This window comes from Lepus europaeus, chromosome 19 (genome assembly GCF_033115175.1).
Source record: "Lepus europaeus isolate LE1 chromosome 19, mLepTim1.pri, whole genome shotgun sequence".
NCBI classification, from domain to species: Eukaryota; Metazoa; Chordata; class Mammalia; order Lagomorpha; family Leporidae; genus Lepus; species Lepus europaeus.
Genome location: NC_084845.1, coordinates 58,346,833 through 58,363,858, shown reverse-complemented (window position 1 = coordinate 58,363,858; position 17,026 = coordinate 58,346,833). Strand labels below are relative to the sequence as shown.

Sequence of the window (17,026 nt, the reverse complement as noted above, 5' to 3'; positions counted from 1 at the left end):
GGTGCCAGCAGTAGCCAGGAAGGAACAGTAACTCCAACAAGGTAACGGCAGGAGCGTGCATCCCGACACCCAAGATGTGACTGACGCAGTTAACGCCGAGTGACCCTACAGAACCGATTCTCCAACCAGAACCTGGCTAGGGAAGAGGCTTCAGCATTCCCAATTGGGACAAATTTCTGGACAGGAGTGGAAGGCAACAACTGGGTCAGCATGAAGTGTGGCAACTTACCCAAGCCCTAAGCTGCACACCCAGGGTCCTGATCATAAAGTGTTTGGTGCTGGAGTCAAGATGTCAGTAGCTATGGGGCCAGCACTGTGGTGTAGCAGGTAAAGCCGCTGTCTGCAGTGCCAGCACCCCATATGGGTGCTGGTTCTAGTCCTTCTAGTCCTGGCTGCTCCTCTTCCGATCCAACTCACTGCTATGGCCTGGGAAAGCAGAAGATGGCCCAAGTGCTTGGGCCCCTGCACCTGTCTAGGAAGACCCGGAGGAAGCTCCTGGCTCCTGGCTTTGGATCAGCTCAGCTCCTGCTGTTGTGGCCATCTGGGGAGTGAACCCGCAGATAGAAGATCTCGCTCTCTCTCTGCCTCTCCTCCTCTCCCCCTCTCCCCGTGTAACTCTTTCAAATAAATAAAATCTTTAAAAAAAGGGCTGGCGCCGTGGCTTAACAGGCTAATCCTCTGCCTTGCGGCGCCAGCACACCGGGTTCTAGTCCCGGTTGGGGCGCCGGATTCTGTCCCAGTTGCCCCTCTTCCAGGCCAGCTCTCTGCTGTGGCCCGGGAAGGCAGTGGAGGACAGCCCAAGTCCTTGGGCCCTGCACCCGCATGGGAGACCAGGAGAAGCACCTGGCTCCTGGCTTCAGATCAGCGCGATGAGCCGGCTGCAGCGGCCATTGGAGGGTGAACCAACGGCAAAAAGGAAGGCCTTTCTCTCTGTCTCTCTCTCTCTCACTATCCACTCTGCCTGTCAAAAAAAAAAAAAAAAAAAAGCCTATCAGTTCCTATCAGTTCCTATCAGTCCCGCTGGGCGCGGGTCCCAGCTCCTCTCCCGGTTCTTCCTGTGAACACCCCACGAGGCAGCAGGGATGGCTCAAGTACGTGAGTCCCTGCCTCCCATTTAGGAAATTGGATTGAGTCTCCTGCCTCTGGCCCAGCCCTGGCCGTGATAGGATCTCGCTCAATGAATCTTTCCTAGTGGCCCTGTCCGTGATGCCCGCAGCCCCTATGAGCGCTGCTGAGAGTGCTGGCTGCTCCGCTTCTGATCCAGCTCCCCGCCAAGGCACCTGGGAAAGCAGCGGGAAGATGGCCTGGCCCGAGTCCTCGTGTCCTCACACCTGGGGCAGAGACCAGGAGGAAGCTCCCGGCCTCCTATCTGGGGAGTGAGCCCGCGGCAGGAAGATCTCTTCCTCTAACTCTGCCTTTCAAACGAAATAAATGAGTATTTTAAAAAATTGTTTTTTCTATGCATACTGAAAGTTACCCTTGCACTAGGGACTACAGGCGCAGGGCCTAAGGAAATGCTCTAATTTCTTTGAAAAGCTGAGTATGCATTTTTAAACAGTCTTTATTATTTGACAGGTGGAGTTACAGAGAGACAGAGAGAAAGGTCTTCCTTCCGTTGGTTCATGCCCCAAATGGACAACACGGCCGGCACACCGCGCTGACCCGAAGCCAGGAGCTTCCTCCCAGTCTCCCATGCCGGTGCAGGGCCCAAGCACTTGGGCCATCATCCACTGCACTCCCGGGCCACAGCAGAGAGCTGGACTGGAAGAGGAGCAACCAGGACAGAATCCGGCGCCCCGACCGGGACTAGAACCCGGGTGCCAGCGCCGCAGTAGCCAAGTGAGCCGCGGCGCCGGCTCCCTAAACGAACTCTTAAGCCTACATTAACACTATATAATCATATTAATGCAACAAATTTTCACATTGGCCCAACCACCGACACAGGCGACGGCACACGGTGGTCTGCTAAGCGCATGCGTCTACACAGAACTCCATGGGAGCCTAGGGCGGCCCTGCAAGGCCGCGGCGGCGCCCAGCCCCTCGGTGCTCCCAGGGCGGGAAGCCTCCTGGCACCAGCCCGACTCCGCCGGGGGCCTTGCAGGAGTCCGCACGCCACCTGCCCTCCTCCGGAACCTTGGCTCCTGAGGGCCGCGCGTGACCAGCACCCAAAACCGGGCGCCAGAGCCCACGGCACCAACGCCTCCGCCGGACTGCAGCGGGGCGGGGGGGCGTGGCCGCCGGGGTCGCGCGGCCTCCGGGGTCGCGCATGCGCGTGAGCGCCCAACCGGCACGCCGCACCCGCCCTCCCCACCCTCCTGCCCAGCCATTGGCTTATTGGCGGCTACCGCGGCGGCGATGTGGGTGGAGCCCGCCTCCATTTCCTCCAATGGCGGAGAGGCAGGGGCAGGCTCCGTGGAGGAGGAAGCATGGCGTGGAGACAGCTGAAAGTAAGTTGGGCGAGTGAGGCGTTCCGCGCCGAGCGGGACCCGCGCGGCGCCTGGGGGAGGGGAGCACGCAGGGCCGGCCCGGGCAGGCGTGGGCGGGAGGCAGCCCCGCGAGCGCGGGCCCCCGGGCACCTGCCGGGGCTGGCGCGCGCACGTGCGCGTGTTCTCGCTCCAGTGCGCGCGGACGTGCCGGCCGCCTCGGCCAGGCCGCCGTTCCGGTCCGGAGTCCTCGGAGGGCCCTGGCTGTGGTCCCTGGAGCACGAGCAGCCCGTGCTCCGCTGCAGCCTTACCGACGCAGCCGATCGCGACCCTTGCGTAGGGAACAAAACGCGAACCTCACTCTGGCCCGGTTCTCGGGCTTCCCGGAGACGGGACCGCCCAGCCTGTACCGCTCCCTCCCCAGCGGCCCCGCTTGCTCGAGCGGTGGCTTCTTTCTCTTCACGAGATCAGTTTCCCTAGGAGCGGGGCCCAGGCCCTCTCGCCCTCTCGCGTGTTCCGTCGGGGTGTGCTGACCAGCTTTACAGGTGTACACGAGTGACAGCATCTGGCCGTGATGGAGAAGAGCGCCGCGAGCTACTTGAGCTAGGATAGTGCTTCTTGCCCAGATAAAATCTTCACTTCCTTCATTATCTCGAACTAGAACCCCAATAGAGACTTCTGTGGGTAATTTTTAAAGTCGTAATTCCTTAATTGGAATATAAAGGCGTAACGAATGTATAGTAAGAACAACAGGTGTTGACTGTGTACCTGTCAGCCTTGTGTTTAACTCTGCTGAGAATGTGTTGCTGGTGTGTTCTGTCGTCAGACACCTAAGCAGAGCGCCGTGCCACTCCTGGTGGGATTTGCTGAAATGAACAGTTCTGAGCCAGTTAGTACAGCTGCCTCTTGATTTACAGGGTAATTGTATTCCTAGACAAGCTTGTATGGTAAGTAGTTTCGCTCTCAGCTCAGATATGTGGGCAGCATCTACCCACATCAGCGTCACCAGCAACATTCCAAAGCCTTATGGGACATGGGACTCTTCATGTCTGAAGCCAGGAAAAACGTTTGACCTATGCCCTGTCCACTCTGTTAGCATTACCGGTGCTGTTAGCAGTGAAGTGTCCTCCACATGTCCCCTAGGGGGCAGCACTGCCTCTCTCCTGAAAACAACTGGGCTAGAGCCCTAAGCAGACGTGGCCCGGTGCTGTGTGTATTGCCAGACCCTGGAGACCAGTGTGGGCCCGCGGCCACCCACGTCCAGAAGGCTGGAACGGAGTCGTGTGATGTCACAGGACACCCTCAGTGTGCGTAAGTGCAAAGGCCTGGCCTGGCGCACAGTCCCCTTATGGGCCCTTTCTTGCAGAAGCGGGCCCTGGACGCTGCCATCATCCTGGGGGGTGGCGGACTGCTCTTCACCGCCTACCTGACAGCTACAGGGGACGAACGTTTCTACACAGAACACCTGATGCCGGCTCTGCAGGGGCTGCTGGACCCGGAGTCAGCCCACAGGCTGGCCATTCGCTTCACCTCCCTGGGGCTCCTTCCTCGAGCTAAGTACCAGGACTCTGAAATGCTGGTAAGGTGCTCCTGGAATGCGTTGGGTTCCGGGAGGAAGGTCAAGGCCCCCTCACGGGGCTCGGCTGTTAGGGACCGATGCTGCTGGAAGCCGGGGCCCCAGGTCCGCAGCGCAGACCTGCGGCTCAGTCTGAGCAGTCCCCAGGATCATCACACAATAGAACGTTACTCTGTGCGACCTGGGCGAGGCAGTGTTCTCCTTTGATCCTCACAGCTGCTGCACGAGGCAGGAACTGTGGCATAGAGCCGTTAAGTGACTGCCCGAAGTGGCAGACCAGGATTCCCACCTGTGTGTCTGTTTCCCCTCTGCCCAGGAGGGAAGCAGGCCAGCCAGACATAGAACGGATGCAGCTGCCTCGAGTCCGCCCCTTTGTGCAAGGCACACACACCTGCCGCAGCCTCCGTCAGCCCAACATCCAACACCTGGGCCTCCCCGCCCCCGCAGGCCCCGGCACTGTGCCTGTGCCTGCTCTGGGGATACTGCAGTCACCTAGATGGGAGGATCCCCGGCCTCACTGATGTCCTCACGCAAGCCAGGGCAGTTTCCTTTTGGGAACTAGTTACCCTCCAGCTCTGAGTCCTGGTACCCGACTCGCGTCCTGAGCATGCCAAGGCTCTGTAGGGTCAGGAAGCGTGCCGCTTTCCCTAAGCTTTCCTTACCCCCAGTTACAGTGTGAAAGTTCCGGAGCCGAGGTGGGCTGCAGACGCTCAGGTTCCGAGGGTGGAACAGGCCCTGCGAGGACGCACAGCTGGCAGACAGCAGCTGGCCTCGGAGCTGGCCCTGAACACCACTGCGTGGCCCTGGCTGGCAGCAGCGCGTGCACATGGGGACCAGGCTCCCCGGCTGCCAGCCAGGCCTCCAGAGACTCTCCTTCCGAGCTTTCTGTAGCCCCGACTCTTCCCCGGTGTCCTGGCCTCAGGCCCGGCTGTGGGGTGGAGTCCCCAGGGTGGGCTGCCTGGACTAGCCAGGGGCTCGGGCTGCCTGCAGCAGCCGGGTAACCCAGGGCTCGAGAGAGGCCTGCAGGCTGCAAGGGGAGCCTGTCCGTCCGAGAGGAGGACCCTCAGGCCAGCCAGGCTTCTTGCCTCCCAGGGCCCCGCGTGGCCACACGCATGTGCTCACCTGCACGCGTGTTGGGGCCTGCATCTCGCCGCTGGCCCACGGGATCAGGCGCACTCACTGGTCTTCCCCGGGCTGATGGCACCCTGCTCCGCCCTCTTCTCAGCTCCACGCAGCGTCTTTTTGTCAGCTGGGCTGAGAGGGAGGCAGCTGGGGCTCATTTCTCCACACTTCTTCAGTTGATTAAAGGGCTTTGCTGCTCGCACTGGTTTCACAGTGGCGCTTCCCAGGGGCTCTCGAGCCAGGCTAGTAGATGTGACGGTGTGGCCTGTCAGCAGTGACTGGCAGAGCGGGCCCGTGTCCTGTCCGAACCACGGCCGAGCCAATTGTGTCCCCAGCCTCGGTGATCAGAAGGCCTGTGGTTCGCGGAGTGGAGCGGGCACGGCATCACCTGCTCGGCATTGTCGAAAATGGGCCCCTCAGAGCCCCCCCCAGCATTCTGAAGCCGTTTCTGAGGGGTTGTAGGCTCTCCAGAGATCCTGGTGTAGGTGGGCCGGGAGCACACTGAGAAACCCCGGGTTAGCCTGTGCACCTCTGACTTTCTTCTCCTTCCCAGGAAGTGAGAGTCCTCGGCCACAAGTTCCGGAACCCAGTGGGCGTTGCTGCGGGATTTGACAAGCACGGGGAAGCCGTGGACGGCCTCTACAAGATGGGCTTCGGTTTTGTCGAGGTAGGAAGTGTGACTCCACAGCCTCAGGAAGGGAACCCGAGACCCCGAGTCTTCCGCCTCCCCGAAGACCACGCTGTCATCAACAGGTAGGCCCGTGGCCCCAGCTGACAGGGGACGCCTCCTTGCCAGCTGGCTTTGTTTCTGATATGCGGGGATGTTTGTGTCATTTGGAATGTTCAGGAGCCCTGCTGAGCATCCGCTGGGTGCCAGGCATCTGCCTCCCGCCGACCTCAGAGAGCAGGCTTTGTTGTTTCCTCTGAACACGGGCACGCGGAGCCGAGCAGCTCGGCTGATCCCAGAGATCACGAGGGGCGGAGCCGCGGCGGGCGGAGGCTCGCTGTGCTTTTTCCAGGCCTGGCCCGGATGCCGTCCTGTGGAAGTCTAACGCGAGCCCTGTAATGTAACCTAAATATTCTAGTGACCACATTAAAACAGTAAAAAGAGCTAACATGCAGTTCACTTTCATGGATTTTATTAAACATTTACAATTATCATGTTTTAGTTACACGTAATATATCCAGAACATCAGCGTTTCCACACAGAATCCATGAAGCAGCTACTTCTCTCCTTGTCCTGGACCAGGTCTTCCACAGCCAGTGTCAGACCTCCCAGCACCTCTCGGTTGAGAGCAGCTGCCTGGGGAGTGCCGGAGGCCCCGTGGCCCCGGGCCTGCAGCTCTGGGCTTGGGCAGGCAGCCCTGGCCTCCAGGAGTAGCTACACAAGCAGCTTTGAGGACGAGGACTCCCTGCAGATTGTGTAGCCTTCTTCCCTTGGTCATCCTCGGGCTGCAGCAGAAACCAGAACGGAGAGGAGCTCCTCCTTGCTAACAGAATTTTGAGAAACCTCCTCAGGAGGATTTGTTGTTGGGGCCAGGGAGACCCAGAGCAGGAGCGAGAAGGGAAAGACAGTGCTTCCGTGTGTTGGTCCACCTCCCAGATGCCCACGGATGGCTGGGGATGGCAGAGGCTGGGAGCTGGGAACTCCCTTGGGTCTCCCACGTGGGTGGCAGGGACCCAGTTACTGCAGTTATCACAGCTGCCTCCCATGCTCTGCATTAGCCAGAAGCTGAAGTCAGCTTCCTTCGGGTCTCTCACGTGGGCGCAGGGGCCCAAGGATGTGGGCCATCTTCTGCTGCCTTCCCGGGCCACAGCAGAGAGCTGGATCAGAAGAGGAGCAGCCGGGACTAGAACTGGCGTCCATATGGGATGCTGGCACCACAGGGAGAGGATTAACCTACTGTGCCACAGCACCGGCCCCAACAAATGCCCGCTGTCTTGGGGGCCATGTAAGGCCTTCTGGGAGGTTGACCTGTTGGGACTGCTTGCTGCTTTTTGTGCTGGTTTCTGGGAAATTTTCCAATGTTAGAGATCAGGTTATTGATCTTTCTGTTGCATTGCTGGTGGGGATCAATATCTTTAGAATTGGCTAGGCAAAATACATGAGGGGTCTTCAGAATCCATGGACAATGTTTATTATGCAAAGGCTATGCATAGATTTTTGCACCAGCATAAATGTGTAATTCCTTTTTTCCACAAGCTTTTTGCAGTACCCTTGTATGCATCCTGAACCAGGAGTCAGGGCAAGGTTCTGCATCGTTGCCAAGGGGCTACTTCATGCGAGGGGGAGAGGGAGCGTTTGATCTGTGCCAGGAAGGGCGATGATTGGAGTGGCAGGATGGGCCCCGGGAGGGGTGCCGTGGGGCCCATGTGGGAGGTGGGAGGTGTGCAGTTATCAGAGGATTGGTGAGGACTCAGGGAGTAGGAAGATGGCTTGGTAAGGAGTGGAGGTGGGATCCAGGCAGGGCCGGGGTAGCCACTGCTGACGAGTGCCGGCTACTTCCACTGCCAGCTGAGCAGCTTGTTTGCACAGTAGTTTTTTTTTTGTTTTGTTTTGTTTTGTTTTTAAGATTTACTTATTTGAAAGGCAGAGCTAAATGGGGGGGGGGGGGGAGGAGGATCCATTTGCTGTTTCACTCCCCAAATGGCTGCAGTGGCCAGGGCTGGGCCAGACCAAAGCCAGGAAGCTGGAGCTTCTTCTGGGTCCCCCATGTGGGTGCAGGGACCCAAGGACTTGGGCCATCCTCCTCTGATTTCCCAGGTGCATTAGCAGGGAGCTGGATTGGAAGTGGAGCAGCCAGGTCTTGAACTGGTGCCCATATGGGATGCTGGCATCACAGAAGGAGGCTTAACCTGCTATGCCACAATGCTAGCCCCTGTCTGTACGTTTTAATCTTTCCTTTTATGCCTGATGATGTTCTGGCATGTTCTCTAGGAATCCCAGGGGGTGTTGAGACTGGAAGTATATAAACTGATTCTAATTTAAAAATTTTTAAATATATTTAGAGAGACTAGGGAAGGGAAAGATCTCCCATTTGTTGGTCCACTCCCCAAGTGGCTGCATCCAGGAACCAAGAACACAAACCACACCTCCCATGTGGGTGGCTGGGACCCAAGTACTTGAGTCACCAGCTGTTGCCTCCCAGATGTTGCATTCCCACAGCAGTAGGAAGCTGGGATTGGGAGCAGAGCCGGGACTCGAACCCAGGCACTCTGACTTGGAATGTGGGCATCCCTGGCTGCATCTTAACTGTGGTGCCAAATGCCCCCTTCCCCCCCCCCCCCCCCCCCGTTTTTGATGGTGGGAACGCTGAGGCGCCGTGGCTCCCAGTGCTCTGCCTCTAATCGTGCCCTCCCCCATTTGCTTGTGTGCGGCAGGTACGGATTTAACAGTCACGGGCTCTCGGTGGTGGAGCACAGGTTACGGGCCCGGCAGCAGGTGCAGGCCAAGCTCACAGAAGGTAAAGTGTGGCTGCCTCAGGGGGGCTTTCTTCATGTGCTACAAGGGAACTGTGGGAGAGAGGCTGGGAACAGGCCTAGTGGAATAAACACGACTAAGCAATAAACAAGAGCCACCCGGGACTCGGGACAGATTCCTACAGGAATGTGCCTGGTTTCACCACAGCCTCCAAGATTTTAACTGAATTCCACACTTTAGCAGCGGCTCCCTGCGTTTGTCTCAGGAAGAACCCTGTGCCGTAGCTTACCTGGGGCAGCTGGGAGGGACGGAGCCAGGCGGCTGGCAGTGCTCGCCAGGACAGCGAAGCTGAAAGCAGGGCTTGGGCGCCGCCTTCCTGCGTCCTGCTCTGGTGCACTTTTGTCCACTGAGGAGTAAAATACTGCTTTGAGCAGGGTTAGCAAATGTAGAGCAGCATGAAGAAGTCAAGTTAAAGGTCTGGTACTCTCCCCCAGCTCGGGATAGGAGGGTACTTCAGAAAGTTTGGGAAAAGTGGAGTTAAAAGATACATTTCTGTTGGTGCAAAAAAACTGAGGTCCATGGATTTTTAAGTAAGGTGGCCACGTTACTTAGGTGCAACATGAGACACTCCTGAGAGTGAGGAGGGGCCGTCCTGGTGGTGGTGGGCCTGGTACCTTAACTTGGAATCCAGGGTCTTGCCCCGCCCAGAGATGACTTCTAAGCAGAGCATGTGTAAGTGAGAACAGGATTTACTGAAGAGGTGAGAGAGTGAACGCAGATTCACACGTGAGTGTGGCCCACCCCACGTGGAAAAGACCCTTCACGAGTGGGCCAGAGAGACAGGAAGCCTGGCTGTACCCTGCTGCGGTCAGGGCCAAAGAGAGACCTCTCCTCCGTTCTCAGCCACTCCTGGGGGGGGGGGTGGTGCCTTAATTGAATACACAGATGGGGCGGGGTCTTACACATGCAGCCACCTGGGATTTTTCCAGCACGTCCATGTGGAGTTCGATATCCACGTGGTCATCATGGCGACTCCTCCTTCCCGGTCCCGGCTGGCAGGAATTCCAGGTCGCCTGGTCACACCACATCACTGGGAGGACCGGGTGTGTGGTCACCCTGAGGAGAGTGGCTTTCCTCAGAGAACTAAAACTATAAATCATAAGCCAGACCTCTGCAGTGTAGGCATGTGTGGAGAATATTCCCCAGCCTTTTTTGTTCTTCATTGTTCCTCACACTGGCATAGCCGGCCCCGTGACTGCAGGCCCACGAGGAGCCTTTGGGCGGGAAGTCGGCCCCTGACTTGCCTGGTGGGGTCCGCCTGCTCTCAGCTGTGCTGTGTGTGGGCCTCCCTTTTCAGTCGCTAGTTATTTGCCCTTCTTGTTTCTCTGCCGCCCATGACATTGAACGCTGTAAAGGGCAGACCGGGGCAGAGCATCCTGGCGGTCACCCACTTTGTCCTGTGAGGGTGGAGTGCTGCTGTCTGGGCAGCAGGTGGCAGTGTCACGCAGTGGCTCACAGAGCGTCAACAGCTGTGGAAAGGGGATTTGGAAGCGGTTAGGGAGCTGTTTGGTGAGGGGTGGCCCCTAAGGTGCAGGAAATGATGTGTGAGAACACAAGCGTGGCCTGCGATGTTTGCAGATGGGCTGCCACTGGGCATAAACCTGGGGAAGAACAAGGCTTCGGCGGATGCTGCCGCAGACTACACCGAGGGGGTTCGCGTCCTGGGCCCCTTGGCCGACTACCTGGTGGTGAACGTGTCCAGTCCCAACACGGCCGGGCTGCGGAGCCTTCAGGGAAAGGCTGAGCTGCGCTGTCTGCTGACCAAGGTGGGCAGCTGCGTCTCCTCTGTGCCCGTTTCACCAGCCTGTCCTCCCCACTCCTCTCCACTCCCGCGCCGGAAGCCTCCGCAGCACTGGGAGGGGCCGTCCTTAACCCTGGGACAACTCGGGCCCCTTCCCTGTGCCCCCCAAAGCACCCTGTGGCCCCATCAAAGCTGATTACGTGAACAGTGTCACTGCTCCGTCTTCCCCTGCTACTGCCAACCCACGAGGGTCATGAGAGCAGGGAGCTCGGCTCACTTACCACTCTGTCCGTGTCCAGCTCTATGAGGGAACTGAATGGCCTTTTGTCACATGGTATTTGTGCCGGTATTTCCTTAGTATCCTCTAGGGACAAAAATCTGCACAACCTTGTGGTAGCAGCCAATGCCAGTTTCACAGAACAGTCAGATCATCTGATGGGGACTGTGGGTAACTGAGGGCTGGGCTGCCTGAGAAGAAGTCTGGAGCTGCAGGTTGTGGGTGCCCTGCTGGGCTGTGGTCTGGGGTCCCCACGTCTGGCCCTTGTTGCCCTAGGTGCTGCAGGAGAGGGATGCCCTGAAGGGGGCGCACAAGCCAGCAGTGCTGGTGAAGATCGCCCCCGACCTCACGGCCCAGGATAAGGAGGATATCGCCAGCGTGGTGAGAGAGGTCCGAGTCGGGCCGGCCTGGGGGGCTGCTGTCATCTGCAGAGGTGCCTGGCTGGCGGGGATAGCTCAGGACGGCAGCGTCTGTCATATCCTCTGTAGCGAGAAGCGCCTTGCTTCCTTCTGTGTCACCCTCCCGGGCCTCTAGGGCATAGGAGAGCCATGGAAACAGGTGGAGCCCAGCACTGCTGGTTCAGACCCTGGCTCTGCCTTACCCAGGGCACTGAAAAGTGAGTGGGTCGTCCTAAGGGTCAGATGCTGTGCTGCTGCCACGGTACGGAGGCTCGGGATGGTGGCTGCTGTCGTCACGTTGAGCTCATCTGAGCCGAGTGAGGTCTGGTGCAGCCCCCAGGGGCTGTGCAGTGGGCCCCGCCCGGCTGCTGCCTCAGATCTCCAGGGAAGCTTCTCAGAATGCTGGGGCCGGGACTCCAGGCTGGCTGTCTCCCTCTGCAGTTGGGCATTGATGGACTGATCATCACGAACACCACAGTGAGTCGCCCTGCCAGCCTGCAGGGGGCCCTGCGCTCCGAAGCCGGAGGGCTCAGCGGGAAGCCCCTACGGGATTTATCAACGCAAACCATTCGGGAGATGTACGCACTCACCCAAGGCAAGTGTTCTGGGGTCCATGTCTTGGGACTGGTGTGTGGCTCCGGCTCCGGGCTGGGACTGCAGTTTTGCCCTGATCTGCGCTGGCGGGTGGGTGCCGTGGGGCTGACGCCCTGGGGGTGCAGGCCTCACGTCCCTCGTCGGCTGTGTTTCCCTGCAGGCAGGATTCCCATCATCGGAGTTGGTGGAGTCAGCAGCGGGCAGGACGCGCTGGAGAAGATCCAGGCCGGGGCCTCCCTGGTGCAGCTGTACACGGCCCTCACCTACTGCGGGCCACCCGTGGTGGGCAAGGTCAAGCGCGAGCTGGAGGCCCTTTTGAAGTGAGTGCCACCGGGAGGTCAGGAGTTGATTAGAGTGGCCTGAATCCAGAGCCGCTTGGGCCTTCGTTCCTCATTCAGAAGAGATGAGGGGTGGACTCTGGACGCAGGGGAAAACCACATGACTTCTGCTGAAGAGTGAACAGGGCCACAGGGATTCAGAATTCACCTCCAAGGCAGAGGTGCCCGTGCATTTAAAGAGGGGCCTGAGAGTTCTGCTAGAATGAAGTCCGGGCAGGGGACCCTTTTTTCTGCCAAGGACCATGTGAATATTTATAGTATCATTCACAGGCCACAGAAAATTGTCAGCTTAAACTTTAGCCTGCTATAGGTTTACTGAATTTTGAGCCCCGCCTGCATTTGCCTTGAGGGTCTTGGAGGGCCTGTGAGCTGCGTATGTTCCCCCCCCCCCCCCCCCCCCCGGCTTAGGCAGTTAGTTAGGTAGCAGGGTGAGGGCTGTCTGCACCTGATCCCCTTCCTGCCCAGAAGCCGTGGCGGGTGAAGACAGCGCAGAGAGCACACACAAGACGTGTCTGGGAGTGACGATGCGTCTGGGGGAGGGGCAGGGCGTGGTGGGTACACGGGGCTTCCTGCTAGAGCAGGTCTGTCTTCTACCATTTGGTGGACTTGCTTTTTGGCCTCTTTCCAGAGAGCAGGGTTTCAGCAGAGTCACAGACGCCATTGGAGCGGATCATCGGAGGTGAGGATGTTGGCCGATGAACTTGGTCTGGAACCTTCCTGTGAACTCGGGCGAGCCTCTGTGGCCGGACCGTGAGAGCATGGACTGTCTAGTCGTGTCTGTCAAAGCCGATCACTGAGGTCACCAGGATGAGCAGAAGGTGTTCTCCAGGGGCTTGGTCGGAGCGGAAACTGCAGTCATTGGTCCTTCTAGACTCAAATCCTGAGATCCGTCATGGCAAGGACACTGGATTTTTGGAGAGAAAAATCATGGAAAAAATACAGCCATTAAAACCTGAATTTAAACCCACAGGCCACACCATGCAGGCCTTTCTAGGCCTCTGTTGGCTGGTCTGCAGTGGACTTACTAGGAACTTGCCTGTCTTCCATTCTTTATTTTTATTTGTGTGTTTATTTTGAAAACACTCCAAGCATAGGCAAACTTACTTGCATAAACACTTCACTTTGATTTACCAGCTGCTAACATTTTCACACTTGCTTTATTTCTAGAACATATAGATAAGACGTACACAGTATTCCTGCGTTTATTATCGCTGGAGCACCGGGGGTCAGTTGCAGCTATCGTGACCTTGAATACGTACGTGCTCCGGTGTGTGTCTCCTAAGCACACTGATGTTAATTTGGAAATGTATTGGAGAGGCACACACAGCAGGTAGACAGAGATCTCTTATCCACTAGCTCACCCTTTGGCAGTGGCCAAGGCTAAATACAGTTGGGCACTGGGAACTCAGTCTGAGTCTCCCATGTGGATGACACAGACCCAAATACTTGGGCCATGACCTGCTGCCTTCCAGGGTGCTGGAATGGGAAGTGGAGCCAAGACTTGAACCCAGGTACTCAGATATGGGATGCAGGTGTCCTGGTGCTTTTTTTTTTTTTTTTTAAGACATTTATTTATTTGAAAGAGTTACAGAATGAGAGGGAAAGACAGAGATCTTCCAGTTCTGCTGGCAGTGCTGGGCCAGGCTGAAGCCAGGAACTTCATTCAGGTCTCCCATGTTGGTGACAGGGACCCAAACACTTGGACCATCTTCCACTGCTTTTCCCAAGCATATTAGTAGGGAGCTGGATCAGAAGTGGAGCAGCCAGGACTCTAACTGGAGCCCAAATGGGATGCTGGCACTGCAGGTGACAGTTTTACCTGCTACAGCACAGCACCAGCCCCCAAGATGGTTTTTTAACTGTTGCAGCAGCTGCCTGCCTATGTACAACACGTTGATCTTGCACACACATATGCTCTTAGACATGTACTTATATTTTGTGTACCCCTATCTATCCATGGGAAACATACCATTTTCAGTTTATAGTTATTTCACATTCATGTTTTACAGTTTCATGTGCATGATATCATACACAAATACATCCTGAGTCGACTGTCTTTGCTCCTCTGACTTGGGCACTGTTTGTGTTGGCTCCTATTGGTCCACCTCATTCTTTTTCGTGGGATGTGTTTAGCCAGTCCTCCACTGGGGATCACCTAGATGACTTCTAGTTTTCCTGTCACAGCCATGCTTCAGGGAATGGCCTTGTACATGGATTGGCGCCTTTGCTTGTGTGTTAATACAGGTGTGAGAGCTGGGTCCAAGGGTTGGAGTGTTCTAAATTTTGCTAGAGCCACGAGCTCCCGTAAGCTTTTAGAACTTCCCATTTCCTACCATAGAGGCTGTCGTTGGGGGCACTTCCTCAGCCCCTCTGGCTGGGCCTGTTCGAAGCTACACTGTGATGCCTGAAGACAGACTCATCACAGCAACGGCTCATGTCCACTGAGTGCTGACTTGGCCAGACGCTGGGCCAAGGGCTTGGCATCGCCTCTTCACAGGTGAGAAAACAGAGAACGGAGATGGTGCTGGCTTGTGTCGCCACGTTCCTCAGCAAGCGCGGCCTGACCGGGGCGGTCTGACCGAGCTGTCACTGCTGACTCAACACCTCTGTGTCTCCACAGTAACTGTACTCAAGGAGAAATGGAAATGGGCAAACAGAAGGAAAAGAACCCCTGGCTCTTTCACCCTCATCACAGGAAGGCATGTGCGTAGGCCAGTAGGCACTCAGGGCAGGACACTGCCGTGCTGCTACTCACCAGGCGCGTGGGGGCGAAAGGGGTCTGAGTGTGACTGGCCACCTTGATATGGTCCTGTAGGAACTCTGCCGTAGATGGCCAGCTTTCAGACTTAACAGGGTCAAAGGACAGAATTACAGCGGCTTAAGTATCTTAATTAGCTTAATTTTGTTTCCAGAATTGGGCAACACTTCATTCCCAAAGAGGTTGGTTTTATAGAAGGAAAGCAGAAACAACAAAAACCCGGTTACTCACTTCAAGCTTGCTTTGTGCACAAGGCAGGGACGGGGGTGTAGCAATGATACAGTAACTGATCGTCAACATCAGGTTATTTTAGGTGACTTCCTTTGTGTAAGAATGAAAGCAGAGAAAACACCTTTATCCTTGCCTATTGAAGCTGGCCTGTCTGGGGAAATTGAGCGGCGGTGTCTCTAATCCTAGTTTCACTGAGGATCAGGTAAACAGCTTGGTTTCAGCTTGGTGACTGTGGGACTTGAGTGTGAATGACTCCATCTTGATTTTTAGCCTGGGCTGTTTGGGGCCTAGTGCAGGAGCTTAGTCCAGAACAGTGGCCTCCTGTGGGTTTTGTTTTAACAGTGGTGTTTCTAGCTACACAATATCTGCAGCTGTTGGGAAAGCATCCTGGCCTTGGTAGCTGACTGAGTTTGCTTGAGCTGGCCTGCGGAAGCAGCATACACTGTGACCGGAACACCAGAAATGGATCCTCTCATGGGTCAAGGTTACAAGTCCGTGCCAGAGGGCAGCAGGGCTGGGTCTTTCTGGAGGCCTGGAGCAAGGATGTGTCTCTGGGCTCCGCTGGTGTGCAGGTGACATCCTCCGCCGCCTTCCTGTTACCTTCTCTGTCTCTGCCCTGTCTTCCCCTTTGTCTAAGTCTGGGTTAGGTCTTGTCCTAATGACTTCATTTTAACTCAGTTACTTCTGTAAAGACCCTTTCTCCAAAGAAGAGCATTCAGAGGTCCTGGGGTGAGAACTTCAGCCATGATCATTCAGCGCCTTAACGGGAATGTGCTTGTGTCCCTGCTCTCATGGTGTCTGTGACTTGGGGCAGCAGGCTCACAAGGTGCTTGAAGCTATTACTGCAGGAGACTACAGAAGGCTAGTTGTTAACGAAAGAAATAGACAAATGTTAATCCTTCCAGTATCTAAAAGCCAATGGGGAAGTGGGGAACTGGGACCTGCTGTTGACATCTGGCATTTTCTTGTAGCCAACAAGTAATTACCTTGGGCCTGTCGCCTTGGCACAGATTTTATTTTAAATGTGATTCTTGCCAGCTCTGTGAGAGGCATGTAATAGCTGTTGGGATTGTTGCCTCACTGCGAATACTCAGTTGGGTGACTTGTATTCATTGGCTCGCTTGAAAGTGTCTGCCAGACTCTCCGCTATAAAGGTTTTCCTTTTTCTGTGTAATTATAAGTGTTTTTGTAGAAAGGACTCTGGTCATATGTTGGAAACCTAGTTCTCAGGACAGCAGTGCTGGGAGGTGTTCGGGTCATGAGGTTGCACCCTGAGCAACAGCTGAGTGCTGTTATAAACGGGCTTGACGGGGGCGGGCATTCGGCACAGCAGTAAGATGCTTCCCGCATCCCATATCTGAGTGTCTGGGTTCAAGACCCAGCTCCACTTCTGATTCCAGCTTCTACTGCACAGCCAGAGGCATCACAGGGCTCAAGTAGTTGGGTCTCTGCCACCCACACGGAAGGCCACACTCCTGGTTTGGGCCCGGCCCAGCCTCGGTTCTGGGCCTTTGGGGAATGAACCAGTAGATAAGAGCTGTGTCTCTGTCTCTCTGCCTCTTATATAACAAGATTTAAAAAATAAATAGTTTTGGGACTGGCATTATGGTGCAGCAGGTTAAGCCACTGCCTGTGACACCTGTATCCCAAATCATGGCACCAGTTCAAGTCCCGGCTGCTCTGCTTCTGCTCTAGTTCCCTGCTAATGCTCCAGGGAGAGCAGCAGATGATGGCCTAAGTGTCTGGGCACCTGCCATCCATGGAGGAGACCAGGAGAGTTCCAGGTTCCTGTTGGCCTGGCCCAGCCTGTGCTGTTGCAGCCATTTGGGGAGTGAACCAGTGGATGGAAGATATTTTTCTCTCTCTCATTCTATATGTCACTTTGCTTTTCAAATAAGTGAAATCTTAAGAAGTTTCTAAAAAGGGCTGGGATGGAGGAGTGTTGCCGCCGTACCCTTCTGCCTTCTGCCACGTGGAGACACTGCATTCTTCCCGTCCAGAGGAAGGGCGGCGCCGTGTGAACAGTCTGGATCCTCAGCAGACACCACGGGATATTGCCTCCAGCTCGCACCTGTAGCCTTCAGGAC

The 17,026-nt window shown here is 56.3% G+C and overlaps 1 protein-coding gene across 1 annotated transcript; it reads left to right on the top strand.

The window, feature by feature from the left end:
* Positions 1-2,375: 2,375 nt before the first annotated feature.
* On the top strand, positions 2,376-14,135 carry DHODH (dihydroorotate dehydrogenase (quinone)). Its single transcript, XM_062175874.1, has 9 exons — positions 2,376-2,447; positions 3,790-4,002; positions 5,675-5,874; positions 8,503-8,585; positions 10,181-10,368; positions 10,897-11,010; positions 11,460-11,617; positions 11,777-11,932; positions 12,579-14,135. The coding sequence occupies exons 1-9, from the start codon at positions 2,427-2,429 to the stop codon at positions 12,631-12,633; spliced, it is 1,188 nt and encodes a 395-aa protein (XP_062031858.1). The 5' UTR covers positions 2,376-2,426; the 3' UTR covers positions 12,634-14,135.
* Positions 14,136-17,026: the final 2,891 nt, after the last annotated feature.